The sequence below is a fragment of the Mobula hypostoma genome, chromosome 6, assembly GCF_963921235.1.
Source record: "Mobula hypostoma chromosome 6, sMobHyp1.1, whole genome shotgun sequence".
Taxonomy (NCBI): domain Eukaryota; kingdom Metazoa; phylum Chordata; class Chondrichthyes; order Myliobatiformes; family Myliobatidae; genus Mobula; species Mobula hypostoma.
The window spans coordinates 51732486-51747235 of record NC_086102.1 but is presented as its reverse complement, the minus strand read 5'-3'; the positions used below and the strand labels follow the sequence as shown (position 1 = coordinate 51747235).

The following is a 14750-nucleotide window of genomic DNA, read 5'->3' as shown; positions in this document are numbered from 1 at the left end:
CTGTCAAAATCTGTCATATGCATACGGAGTTTACAGTGGGGCTACGTATGTTGAAGTTATAGTAGCCAAGCAACTGACCTCCGAGGAAATTTCTGGTCCATATTGGTTCTGAAAGGGCTGCAGAAGGAAGGGAAAAAGCTTGTACATCTTTTACAACATAAGAATTTCAAGCATTTGACCGGAATGCACTCTTGTAAAGCATGAAGTATAGCAGACAAAATGTATCCAGCACAGTGATTGTAGTGTAAGATTTGTTTTAGTTAAGCAATGACCAGTGCCAGCTGTTAGTTAAACTAGCCCCACCAATTTAAATTTGACAATAACATCTACGCAAAGTGGCTGGACATTGGGAAAGAAATGACATGTTTTCTTCTTCAGACTAAGTAACTGTCTCCTTACACAAACAGGCTGATGGGTTGTAACTGTAATGCAAAGATTGAGAAGGAAGCATTAACTAGAATATTGAATTCAATACCAAACTAAACAAAGGAAGAGAAATAAATAAAGGAAAAGAAAGATTAGATGATGAGCAATGAAAAGACAAAGAAAAAATGTGAAGGAGATTTTAACTTGAAACTCTATTTTTAAAATCTCCAACAGCATTTAAAACCTGAATGAATGAGACTCCATGTTTGTAATAGTTAATTTTCAGAGCATTAAGATTAACGTGTAACAATTAACACTAATAATTTTGTTAAGTGTGTTTGGAAATAACTTGATTTAACTTTTGGTAGGAAATATATTTCGTGAATGAACAAAAAGGCACAGAGGTGTTTACACATCACCAATTGTAGAGCACCACCTAGCCTGGCAGCAAGTTTTAGACTTCATAGATCAATTCTAATCTGAATTTGATATTTCATTTACATCATTATTTTGACAGTTGTTGGCTGTTGGTCAGGAGATCTGGGAATATACAGTATTTGTATTTTTTCTCAAGCAAATGTACTCCTGTTTCACTGAAGAATCCTGAGCAGATCTGCTCATTAGCAACACATTTACATTTGTAAAGGTGCTGACACTGGTGGTTAAAGACTGCCAGGAAAGCCTGGAAAATTATCATCATCAATCTGAAGGCAACAGTAACGCAGAAAGGACACATTCACCCCACAACTGCTCACTTATCTTCACATTTCCTGCTCTGAAAAAGGTCATTAAGTCTGCCATATTTCAACCCTTTCTTTTTAACAATTCTAATTTTCATTGTTTTTTTTTCCTTTTTTTATTTATAAAATTAAATCAGCAGCCCACTTTAATATATACAGAATTTCCTTGTCAGGGTCCAATTAAATGTGAACAGTTAAAGCCAATTTCAAGAGTTGCTGTCATTACAGACATTCTCACTGTGTTATATCATTTGTATAAACCAGATTGTCTGCCACTGGATTCAATGTTCTGTGTTAACCTATGACTAATAAATGGGTTTTCAGAATCAAAGAAATATAAACTATGTAACATTATTGAATCTGGAACAAATTAGCAGTTCAAAATGCAGTTAATTAATATTATAATTTACAATTATAATTAATATACACTATTATTTCCTGACATGGTTCATCATTTGAACTAATTGAAGTAATTACATCATAATTAGTATAGATAAATTCATGTAGCAGGTACCTTGAACATAGCTATAACCCCTGGCACCAAAAAAGGATTGTAGACATGAAAAACCATGTTTATTTGTATTACACACATATTAAAAACTCATCTGATGAAAAGACCACTGTGAGTACTAAAAATGTTTGCTCTCTCAATTTTTAAGTTTGCCACCTCCAATGGGATCCCACCACTAAGCACATCCTTCCCCCGCCCTTTGCTTTCTGCAGGGATCGCTCCCTACGTGACTCCCTTGTCCATTCGTCCCCCCCATCCCTTCCCACCAATCTCCCTCTCGGCACTTATCCTTGTAAGTGGAACAAGCGCTACACATGCCCTTACACTTCCTCCCTCACCACCATTCAGGGCCCCAGACAGTCCTTCCAGGTGAAGCAACACTTCACCTGTGAGTCGGCTGGGGTGATATACTGCATCTGGTGCTCCCGATGCGGCCTTCTATATATTGGTGAGACCCAACGCAGACTGGGATATCGTTTCACTGAACACCTACGCTCTGTCTGCCAGAGAAAGCAGGATCTCCCAGTGGCCACACATTTTAATTCCATGTCCCATTCCCATTCTGATATGTCTATCCATGGCCTCCTCTACTGTCAAGATGAAGCCACACTCAGGTTGGAAGAACAACACCTTATATTCCATCTGGGTAGCCTCCAATGTGATGGCATGAACATTGACTTCTCTAACTTCCGTTAATGGCCCACCTCCCCTTCATACCCCATCCATTATTTATTTATTTATTTATTTATTTTCTCTCTCTCTCTCTCTCTCTCTCTCTCTCTCTCCTTTTTCTCCCTCTGTCCCTCTCAATACACTCCTTGCCCATCCTCCGTGCTTCCCCCTTCCCCCTTTCTTTCTCCCTAGGCCTCCCGTCCCATGATCCTCTCATATCCCTTTTGCCAATCAACTTTCCAGCTCTTGGCTCCATCCCTCCCCCTCCTGTCTTCTCCTATCATTTCGGATCTCCCCCTCCCCCTCCCACTTTCAAATCTCTTACTATCTCTTCTTTCAGTTAGTCCTGACGAAGGGTCTTGGCCTGAAACGTTGACTGTACCTCTTCCTATAGATGCTGCCTGACCTGCTGCGTTCACCAGCAATTTTTATGCGTGTTGTTTTAAGATTAGTCATGTTTTTGTCCTTTGCATTCATGATCCTTTGCTCGTACAGTTTATCGACTCAGTACTTTATTTGCTTGTACTTTACAATGGTAATGATAGTGAAATTTCCAGTATTCTTTGTCATTGCTCCAAAATCCAGAGAAATTTTGTGAATTTCAAGCATGCATTGTACTGCATTACTGCTTTCAGTGATATGGCCCTCTGCTTAAAAACCTTGTGCTAAGTTTTTTGAAGACAAAGTGAGTTTTCTATGGCTAATTAAACCACAGTTATTGCACACTGAACCAGCTGGATGTAAAATAACTAACTCCCTAGTTATTCCCTAGTACAGTAATTCCATGAGATAAATATTTCAAATTAATAGTATTTTTTAAATAAATGTAAACTGGTGTTTATGTGGTTCTAGCTTTCATGTGTACTAAAACAAGTGAAAATGCTAATTTAGCATTTTGTATGATGTTAAAATATTACTGAAGCTATGTATCCTGGTATGTATTTTGTGAGACTTTAATGTGACTGGCTGCCAGACAATTAATAACTTGCAGCCCTTTCTACATACTATATTTTTATTAGAGTGTGATGCCGCTGTTTTCAGTGCTGTATTTCTCCCATTTCTTTTCTAGCATCTGATATAGCCACAGAACAGGGGCAAGTTTTGGTCATAGCAACCGCTGCAGTTGGAGGATTCACTCTCCTCATTATCCTAACCCTCTTCTTCCTAATCACTGGCAGGTAATGCATATATTCTGCATCCTTCTTAATAAGGATGTGAGCCTTCTTTAATGTCATATCTAGCCAGTACAATCATACTTGGTAGATTTTTCTTTTGTGTGCTGGTGTAAAATACATTGGTAACCTTTTTTTAAATTTCTCAATATTGATTAGTTACTGATACCATTGGAAATTGAGAAGTGATATTAAACAATGAGTCATGTCAATAATTTACACAACCACACAATCAAAATCTACTCCATTTTTAAGAAGTGCCTTGTCTATTTTGATATTACTTCTAATGTTTTTCATTTTTTATATATTAAGAATGTATATTCTTAAGAGGTGAAATATATAGTTGAGACTGTTGCTACTTTGATGATATTTTAAGAAATCATGAGTACTAATTTGCTGAGTTTATTTTGAAAATAAGACTTCATCAATAAGAACAAGGCTATGCTGTCCCAGTTTACACTCAGTGGCCATTTTATTAGATAGAGAAGGTACCTAATAAAGTGGCCACTGAGTGTATAGCTGTGGTCCTCTGCTGCCGTAGCCCATCCACCTCAGGGTTCAACGTGATGTGCATTCAGAGATACTCTTTTGCACCCCACTGTTGTAACACATGGTTGTCTGAGTTACTGACACCTTCCTGACAGCTTAAACCAGTTTGGCCATTCTCATCTGACCTCTCTCATTAACAAGACATTTTCACTCACAGAACTGCCACTCACTGTTTTTTTTGTGTGTGTTTTGCACCATTCTCTGTAAACTTTACAGGCTGTTGTGAAAATCCTAGGAGATCTGCAGTTTCTGAAATAAACCATCTTTTCTGGCACCAATAAGCATTCCACAATCAATTTCTTCCCCATTCTGATGTTTGGTCTGAACAACAAATGAACCTCTTGACTATGTCTGGATGCATTGAGCTGCTGCCGCTGGTTGGCTGATTAGATTTTTGCATTAATGAGCAGATATACAGGTATACCTAAAAAAAGAGGCCACTGAGAATAGGTGCCCCAAGGTTATGTCCAACTTTCTATCCAATCCATATCCTGCTTTAGACAATCTTCCTCACCATCCACGTTGCCACCAGTTATCATGCCATCTGCAAACTTACCAATCATTCCTAACATGCCGGAGGAACTCAGCAGGTCGGGCAGCATCTGTGGAAACGATCAGTCAACGTTTCGGGCCAGAACCTGACGAAGGGTTCCGGCCCGAAACATTGACTGATTGTTTCCACGGATGCTGCCCAACCTGCTGAGTTCCTCCAGCATGTTGTGAGTGTTGCTTTGACCCCAGCATCTGCAGAGTATTTTATGTTTACCAATCGTTCCTCATGCTTTCACGTTCAAGTTGTTAACATATATCACAAATAACTGGAGTCCCAACACAGATCCCTGTACTATACCACTGGTCATAGATTTTCAGTCACTAAAACAACTCTCCACCATTCCCACCCTCTGTCTCCTATCCCCCAAGCCACTTTGGATACAACTTGGGATCTATTGTCCAACTTGGAATTATTTAGCTATTCCTGTCACTTATCAATTTGTATTCTATTTTAATATTAAAAAAACAATATTCCTTCGCCTTTATGATTATCTTGTATCTGACCAAGATATTTTCATAATCTTCACACTGATCTTCACATATTTTTAACTTAAGAGCTTCTATTTTTCTAACCAGTTTTAGGACTATTGTGAATGACTTTGTGCTTGGCTAGGATTTTACTAATCTATTTAAAATGTATCTTATCTACTTGCTATGCTACCTGTTTTCGTGTCTTCTGTCAATTCGGACGGAGGGATCCTTGTCCCATTCATTTAAATACTGTGATTTTTGTGGGACACTGTAATTTGTACAATATGAGTAATAATACTTCCTCAGAATCCCAGTTCTCCACCTCATTCTCTGCGACTTTCTAACTGTGTCAATAAATTGCCTTCAATGCCATCTGAGGCAAAATTCTTTTATGAAAGACTTCAACATATTCTCTGACCACTATATTAGATGTCTCTTCAAAAATTTCAGCCTATTCCATCAGACGTAAAATCTCTTTATAAGTCCATGTTGGTTCTCTCTAAACTGTGTTTGTGACCATTTTCAAGACGTTCATTCACTGTACCCTAACTGCAGACTATGGTAATTTCCTAACAACAGACATAGGGCTCTCATCCTTTAGAAAACCTGGAGTGATGTGTACTTTTCCAAGTGAAAGAAACATTTCCCAAACTGAACGAATTTTGAAAGATTAATCATTTCTGAACTATGTTAATATTTAATGATCATAGATTGTATTTCTTATGGTTCATATTTTAATTTTACATTTGTGGGAATGAGATGCCAGCATGCTTGGAAACTATCCGTTTGAGTTGTGATATTTTTATATGAAAATAAACAGCCAATGTGTAATATTTATAACTGCTTGATTGAATCTGTCACATGCATATGATTTAAAAGTACTCAAAGTGATTGTTTTCACCATTGACTAATAGGGCATAGGTTTGTAGTTATAATGCCCTATCCAGTCTATTTCTGATCTGAGTGACTACACAAGAGAAAGGTGACTAGTGAACATTCCACTTGGAGGTTAAAGATAAGAACGTTAATTTCCAAGAGTGGTCTGGTTGTTGATTAGGCTATTCTGATAGCACCTCTCGAACCCATGACCTTAACCGCCAAGACTTGCAAGGGAGGAGCAGAAAGAAGAGACACCAGTTCCTGCAGGTTCCATTCTAAGTTACATAGACCTTGGAGATATACTGTATCACCATTCCTTCATTGTGTAAATCCAGGAACTCCTTCCTAAACAACACTGTGGAAGCACCTTCACCAGAAGAACTAGAGTGGTCCAAAATGGTGCCCCATCAGACTTTGTTTTATTGGCCTGTCAGAAATGCTCTCATCCCATACAGTAAAAGAAAAGCTGCTTCAAAAGCACCTCTGCAGGTATTTTTTATATGTTGTTTTTTAGGAAAAAGTCAGGCAGATATAAAAGTGAATTAAATGAGAAATAGCTCAATGGGAAACTGGATAGCCTGTGTTGTAGTGAACTTTGCAAATCTGAAAGATTCTGGCTGCATTCCATTGCCTGAGCAGAGCAAGGCAATCTCGTGTGGGACAGGGGCAGAGCTTTTATTCTTGGGCTCCGTTCCCCTTGCCTTTATGTAAGTATGATCCCATGGTCCCAGACTAATGGCTCCTCTGATAAATTCCAATACGTCTGGCTTGCCTGTGACCTCCACCTTCCAGGCTATTAGGCTCATGGAATGGCCTTGTTGATCGGGCTTTGAGGTTTCTACATCCAAGCATAACTTCAAAAGAAATAGGACAAGAATTTCCAATAAGATGGAGGCATGCTCGGTCACAGTGGCCTCTCTGGATCCAAACAAAGATGTAATTGTTCGTAATTGTTGACACTGCTGGACATTAAGAACATCAAGTACTGCAGGTTTATGCCATCAGCAAGTTGCTCAGTAGCAGTGGAGGTGGACTTATAGTGTACTGTATTGCTGCCTGCTGCAGCCACCCAGAGAGAAGGTATCAGAGGCAGTGCATGGAGGCAGTATACAGTCCAACAAATGGGGCAAATGATTGTCCTGGACATTTGTCCCGTGATCACAAGACCCTGCTGGACATTGATAATGGAGAATACTGCAAGTCCAGTTCACTAGTTCACTGGTGAGACCAACGGCAAGGAAGCTGCATGGCCTCAGTTGCTGCATTGACCAGGCCCTCACACCGGGGGATCGCCTGCTGTGGCCGCCCAGGAGAGTTAGATGCCGGAGGCGATGTGGTGCAGTGGTCAGCCGTGCTGGGTTCAGGGCTGGCCCCCTCCCATCGGCGCTCACTCTGTGGAAGACAAGCTGAATTGCACTGGAGCATGATGGGGAATGGCTGCGTGCTAGTTCTTGGAGAAATGTGGTTCCAGGATAACATCCATGCTCCACCAATTCACAGGCCATGACGCTCAGGGACTTTGGTTATATTATTATTCTGTAATGGTACTTTTTCTGCTATTGTAATCATGTGTGGTTTATGTGCATTGTGGTGTGTGCTACTATTGGTACTGTGTTTTGCCCCTTGGCCCCAGAGGAATGCTGTTTTGTTTGATTTTATTCATGTGTATGGTCAAATGACAATTAAACTTGAATCTGAACTTGAAAAAAACAGAAGTTTCCCTGATATAAAAACAAATTAACCAAGGTTGCCTCAATGAGAAACAAAATACCTGAGGAACATGTCTCATGATAGCAAGACTAGGTTAATGTTAAAAGCCCTATTTTTCAAAAAATTGTTTTCATTTAATTTGTTTTGTTCAGCTATCTCCTGACATGATATAATTTTAATTTTAATTGGCAAAAGTACAACCTTGCATTTCCTTCCTCTATCCTTTTCTCCTTTTCACGCTTCTGGAAAATGCACAATTTGTTTCCAGTCCCCTGCTGGTGCTCATTTGTAGTCAGGCAATAGATGGTGTGTTATAAAAGGAATTGAAGGAAGTTGTCTGTTTTTTTTCCTTTCTGTGGGGAACTAACTAGCTGTCTTTGGCAGTCCCTGAAGATTCTGAAGTTCAACATTAATGGCAAAAGTGTTAAAGAAATTCTTAGACTACCTTCTTCTGTTGCCTTTGACATTGGCATTTATAATCAATGTTATTCAAAGAGGAAAACATGGGAATAACATTAGGAAAACATAACATGCTCCAAGTTCAGAAGGTACCATGCTACTACTCCAGCCTACAAGTGGCCAGTTGCATGACAGTTTATTCACCAAAAAACATGAACAAATTGGGCTCACTATGTTCTAAATTTGCGGTAGGTGGGGATTTCTGTGGCGGTGTCCTCATTGTAGAGTGGATATCTTATACATTGTACCTTGCTTAGGATGAGGAAGATTTGCTTCCTGAACTCCCTGTGTAATTCTGATGTTCACTCTTCCCCTCTGATTCCACTATTTCAGCAGCCTGTCTTGCACAGTATGCCTTCTGTTTACACTATCAGGCTTGTACTCCAAGGAGAATGCTTCTTAATATGTACCTGCCTTTGCATCAATGCAGAATCTTCAAAATCATCAGAAAGTCTGACAACTCATTGCCTGCAATTTAGGACCTAGAAAAACATGCCTAAGTTTATCAACAACTAAAAGAAATTAACCCAACGGGTAATGAAACTATCCTTTAAACACATGGGTGGAAAATCCTTTCTGCTGCTAAATGAACATTCAACAACAGAGGGTTGAACAACTCCTAAATGAGTGTACTGATGCAAAATCAAGGATCCGTGTGGATTAGGATGAAGGTATGGTTGCACTGATTAGGAAGGACATTTGCTGTTTCTAATCTTAGTAATGTCTTATTAACCTCAACCTCTGGTCCAGTGATTCACATATTCTACTCAATTTAGATATAATAGTTAATTTTGTTCAGAGAACCCATACATGAGCTGGTGTGGAAAATGGAAAATTACAGTTCTGATGCAACATGGGTTATCCTTTGTTTGGAGCCCTGTCTGAGCAGCGAGATGGGGGGGGGGGGCGCTTTTCCTCCGCATCTAATTGTTTTTTATCTAACTGCAAATAATCTTGAAAGCCTAATGCTGACACTAAGTTCTTTAAAGATTACTTAGAGGTACCCAATTCCTTCTGTGTTCTGTGTGTGGGTGGGTGTGTGTGTGTGTGTGGGGGGTGGGGAGCGTGAGAGAGAGAGACACACACACACGAGAGAGAGAGAGAGAAAGAGACACAAGAGACAGAGAAAGAGAGAATCTTTGTGATGCCTTGTACTGTGGACCTATGTAAGAATTTGTTATTTGGTTTTACAGTGAATTTTATTCAAAAGAAATGGGATCATTATAACTTGTGTCATGGTTGCAATTTACAAATAAATCACAATTCTAACAACACATATAAGTTTATTTACAAATGGACTCCACATTTCTATGTAGAATATGAATCTATATGAAGACATTCACATAATTAATTGTTTCTAACAGCTTAGAGAGTAATTTGTATTTTAAATATTAGCCCATGCCTGTTAATGTTAACGTACCACAGTAAGTATTTGATAGGAATTTTTCAAAATCTTAGCCAGTGGATTACAATCTGTTATTTGGGAGATTATTGGCATCGTACAAGAAACTGACAATGATGCAAATTGTGACAGCACATAATAACATCTGGATTCAGGCTGACAATAAAACAAACATTTATGCTACATAGGTGCCAGGCATGAACCATCTCCAGCAAGAGAAAGGCTAACTACTTTGGCTTGATTCTGTGATATTGTAGAATCCCCACCTTCAACATTCTCTAGGTCATCCTTGGCCAGAAAACAATCTGTTCTGGTCACTAAATCTTATGGCTACTGGATCAAATATTCAGTAGCAACAGACTTGCTTTAACTACTCAAAGATCTACTTGGTATGCCAAGAGTGTGAGTGAAAATTCTGCCCTTGCTCGGATGAACATGGCGATCGTCCATCGCGTCCAACGATGACAGGAAACATGAGTATGAGAATTTTTAAAGCGGAAAATCTGTTGCAATGGGGCAGTTCCACTCGCTCAATGTCAGAAGTCTGGGTCCAGTGGTACGAACAAATGTTACAAACTGCGGTCCTCCCTGGTTGCAGTGGATGACTGTGACTTCTTCTGTGCCTTGTCGTGCCCTTAGCTCTCCACAGAGCATTATGGTACTGCCCTCCTGGCCACTGGATCTCATCCGTCTTGTCCACCGTAGCTGACTTTGCACGCTAGGTCTGGTATGACACGATCTCACCAGGATATGGGCTGCCCTCGCCTAGTGTAGCCCGTACATAGAAGCAGTGTACCAGAGTATGGCTACTGTCGCATGCAAGCAGCTACTTGGAGCCACAGGTGAGAGCTGAGTGTCTGGTGGGGACCAGAGGTAGATGTACTGCCCCAGAATGGACTCGACAAGTCCCTTCACCAAAGGTGCTACCCGTCTCTAGATACTCTATGCACCCCTGGATGAATACAGTCCCAAAAGTTCCCCAGAAGCTCAGATATCATCCAGAGGTTCACTCACTTTGTCTCTAGCACAGTGCGTACTCTCGTACGGTTTGCCACAGCTACTCACCAGCCCTTCTTTGTGAAGATCACTTGAACTTACAGCCTTAAGAATGGGTTACAGGCACCACCAGCTTCAAGCTCCTCTGTCACACCCAAGATGTTTGCAATGTCACTTTGAACCTCATCTTGGAACTCCCTACTCTACAAGAGCACCTCCTTTAAATGTAATGCAAAAGCTAAGACTGGGGCTCACCACCTTCTCCGGGTAGTTAGGTGTTGGCAATAAATATGCCATCAAAGCCCATAGCCCTTATCTGAATAAATAGAGAACGTGTCAGAAAGTAGAATGCTGTACATTGGTTTCAGTACAGCATTTGCAGAGATTTTGCATTGGTTTACTGGGCTCCAACTAAAGTCCTCCTTGTCTGTTCAGTTGGGGCATGTAAGGAACTTGTTTGATGCTTGCTACATTTCTGCAATAAATAAATTATTATTGTGGAACATGTGTAATTATTGTGTGAAATGCATTGAGATATTTTTGACTCGCTAAAGACACTAGAGAACAAGTATTTTGACTTATAATTGCTCATTTTGATTACCTTCTCTCTCTTCAAAACAATAGCATTGCATTGGTTTCAGTTCTCTGTTTGTACTTAATAACCAACCACCAGAAACTTCAGTGAGCATAAATTTATTGTTTCTATTCTCCAATGATCCATTGGTTATACTTTACTTTTCTGTAGATCCCATAATAGAATATGGGAGAAACAGAAATAGCAGAATGCCTCTGGCTTGTAATGGACCCAAAAGTACAGAGAAAGATATTTTAAGCTCTCCATAAAACCACATTACTCATTAATGTTTAGATGTCAAAGTACTGATTAATTGGTAATTACATTACCATTATCTAGAATGATGCTTCACAACTGGGTGATTGTAACTCACATGCACAATAAACAAAGGCCTGCTTGTCGAGATAATGTCCTCTGCTGAGAGTAATCTATATTGTGCATTAGTGCCTCTTGTGTAGCATGCTAGACATTATTAAACAACATCAGTCATTGGTGTTAGATTTTATATGCTTTGGAGCATTTCTATTGAACAAGCCTCTTGCAAAGAAAGCAATCCATCCCTTATTCTTCCCACAGATCTAACTGCAAGTCTGTTGTCCGACAGACACTTCTAACATGTTGCCTAATTTAATACCTGAGTTGCGTTGATAAATACATTGAGGTTGATATGTATTATTTGAAGTTCAAAGGCAGTTTGGTACATATTTCATTGTTTTCCTTTTCTTATGTTTGTTAAGGTGTCGCTGGTATATTAAGGCAAAAATGAAATCTGATGAAAAGAGGAGAACACATTTTCAAAATGGTCACAGTAAGTTGAATCTAGCTAAGCACTGGGACAAAATGAAATTGCGGTCTGAGTTTTGACACGTTTTCTGATTCATTTTAACATTCATAATCTCCAAATCTATTTAAAATCCCTATCTTCCATGTGATTACACAGGATGCAACACAAGACTGCCCAAACCTAACAGCTCACACCATGCTCCATTCAGTCCACTCCCCAACTATTCTCACCACAATTTACATACAAGAATGTATTGGTTCTATTGTCCAGGGCATCGCAGACCCATAGTTAACAGACAAGGAATAGCAAGGCATCAACAACAACTAGGCCATGGTCCTGCCAGCACACCTCTGAAGACCTAACCCTCAGAGCCCCCAACTGGGATCTCAATTCCTGCCCACGTGAAGCTTTATAACAACATTTTTGAAAGTCAACAACACTTAAAGACAGTTATATAATTAAGAACATTTAAAAATTTAAACATAAGTAAACTATATTAGAAATATTGTAGAATATTAACACTACGTAGGATATTAACAGAAACTGAATCTAATCTTTATTCTAATGTCCAGATTGAGAATTCAGCGCAGTGAAGACTCCAACCCATGGCAGGCTGGGGTGGGAGTCACAGCATATTCTGGGAATCACAGAGTTTAGCAACAGGCCTGGGTGGCAGATACACCAGTAAATATTACTCTGCCTGGCCTGTATTTATGGTGGAACCAGTAAACAGAAGACGTGCTTGCGGTGACCAAGCAACTAACATTATTCTCAAAATAAATGATTGCAGATCTCCCAGTATCTCACATTATAATGTTGGTGAAGGTGACCTTTGTTTAATATTTCCAGTGAAGCCATAAACATGTTCTCATAGAATCTGAAACAAAGCCATCAAATGCTAAATAAATGAAAGTGTCCCAGAGTTTATCATTCAGAGCCAGAGGAAGTATATTCTTCCTAAATTTGAAGTACTTACTTTCCTAATTTTGTATTTAGTTGCATTTTATAAAAGTGCTGAAGCTTCATTTAGATACAAAATGGTAAGTGACTAACATAGGATGATAGCTGGAGGACTTTTCTCCTATTTCTTGATATAAATGGGCTGTTTGTCCCATCAAGTCTATGTCAACTCTTAGACTATTCCCAATAATCCCATTCTCTCCAATAACCTGTCCTCACCCACATATCCATCAAGCCCTCCAGCTCTATTCTCATAGCAGCTATCTACACTCATAACAATTCACAGTAGCCAAGTGGGATTTGGGAAGAAACCAAGGCACCCGGGAGAAACCTACTGGGTCACAAAGGGAACATGCAAACACCTCTTCAATGCCACTATGCTGTATTACAGGTCCATGTGAAGCCATGTGTTTGTAAGAGGGGAGGTATGGGTGAATATAGACGTATGTTTTCCAAAACCTTTTATGACCGGGATTTTCATCATGTCATAGTCATAGTCATAGTCATAGTCATACTTTATTGATCCCGGGGGAAATTGGTTTTCATTACAGTTGCACCATAAATAATAAATAGTAATAGAAGTAGTAATAGTAATATTACTATTAGTAAATAGTCATGGAAATAATAAATAGTAATAGAATAGTAATAGAAAAATAGTAATAAATAGTTAAATAGTAATATGTAAATTACGCCAGTAAATTATGAAATAAGTCCAGGACCAGCCTATCGGCTCAGGGTGTCTGACCCTCCAAGGGAGGAGTTGTAAAGTTTGATGGCCACAGGCAGGAATGACTTCCTATGGCGCTCTGTCATATTTAGGCCTGTATTTATTTATAGAAAATGATTGAATAATTAGTTACCATGATGATGATGATGACGATGATGACGACGATGATTTAGCATGGAATATTTTCCCATTCACTTTTAGATGTCTCCACTCATTCCCTGTGTCTGGCGTAGTCCCTGAGAAAAATTGATATTAAAATCAGGACCAGAAGTACATTAGGCATAATTGCACTTATTGAAATTAAATTTGAAATGTGGTGAATTGGTGGAAAATCAAATTTAGGGAAAAGTTATGTTGACGCTCCATATTAATCAGTTAGTTTGGTGATGAAAAGACAAGTGGAGGATATGATAGTGAGTGTGTACATAGGGTTATTGTTTTTGCAGGAGCATTGACTACTCGGCTGATTGAATGGACTGACTGTTGGTGTACTGTACTTTCAGGTGACTTCTATGGATACCTGTTGACTCCCTATTAGTTTATCAGCAATTGCAGGAACAGCCTGATGACTGTTACATCAGTATAATGGCTTAAGAAAGTTCAGTTTCAATTGCTATTGATATGTTGTTCTTCACAAATAATTAACATGGAGCAATTGAAAATCCACTCTATGTAATCAAGGCTGTGCCTGGATTAATATGTCATCGAAACAAATCTTTGCACTGGGAACATAATTCCCTGAATTTACATGTTATGTTCACAGAATTTAGTGCTAATGATTCAGTTCTTCAAATTAATTTCCTGAGTGAATGAACTGGAAACAGAGAAAGTCAACTGTAATTAAAAATATTTCAGCCTCTCAATGCTAGAGATTTCAGGAGGGTTCTGAATCAAATACGAATCTGATAGAGATATCTCTGCCGCTTGTAATATATGTGTTTTATAGTTTTCAAAGAGGATATTGCCAAATTCCAGCAAGATATAAATTCTCTCGGTATTGATTAAATACTGGTAATGGTCCAGTTCTGAAACAAATCACAAAATATGGTTTATTAAACTTAAAATTAAAATATTTTGTGCATAACAGAAGTTACCATTGATAGAAATAAAAACAGAGAGAAAGAATACCAATAATATATTAACAGGTTTATTTTTTATATATACAAAGGTATTTGTCTTTTGAAAAATCCATATTCATCCAAATGAATCCAGATCTATTCTTCAAA

General features: G+C 38.9%; 1 protein-coding gene across 1 annotated transcript in view; it reads left to right on the top strand.

The window, feature by feature from the left end:
• The window catches only part of epha6 (eph receptor A6), a 754868-nt gene that overhangs the window by 653577 nt on the left and 86541 nt on the right, over positions 1-14750 (top strand). Inside the window, exons 8-9 of the mRNA XM_063050836.1 lie at positions 3359-3467; positions 11791-11861. Of these exons, the coding sequence (XP_062906906.1) occupies positions 3359-3467; positions 11791-11861 (180 nt within the window). The remainder of the gene's footprint in view (positions 1-3358; positions 3468-11790; positions 11862-14750) is intronic.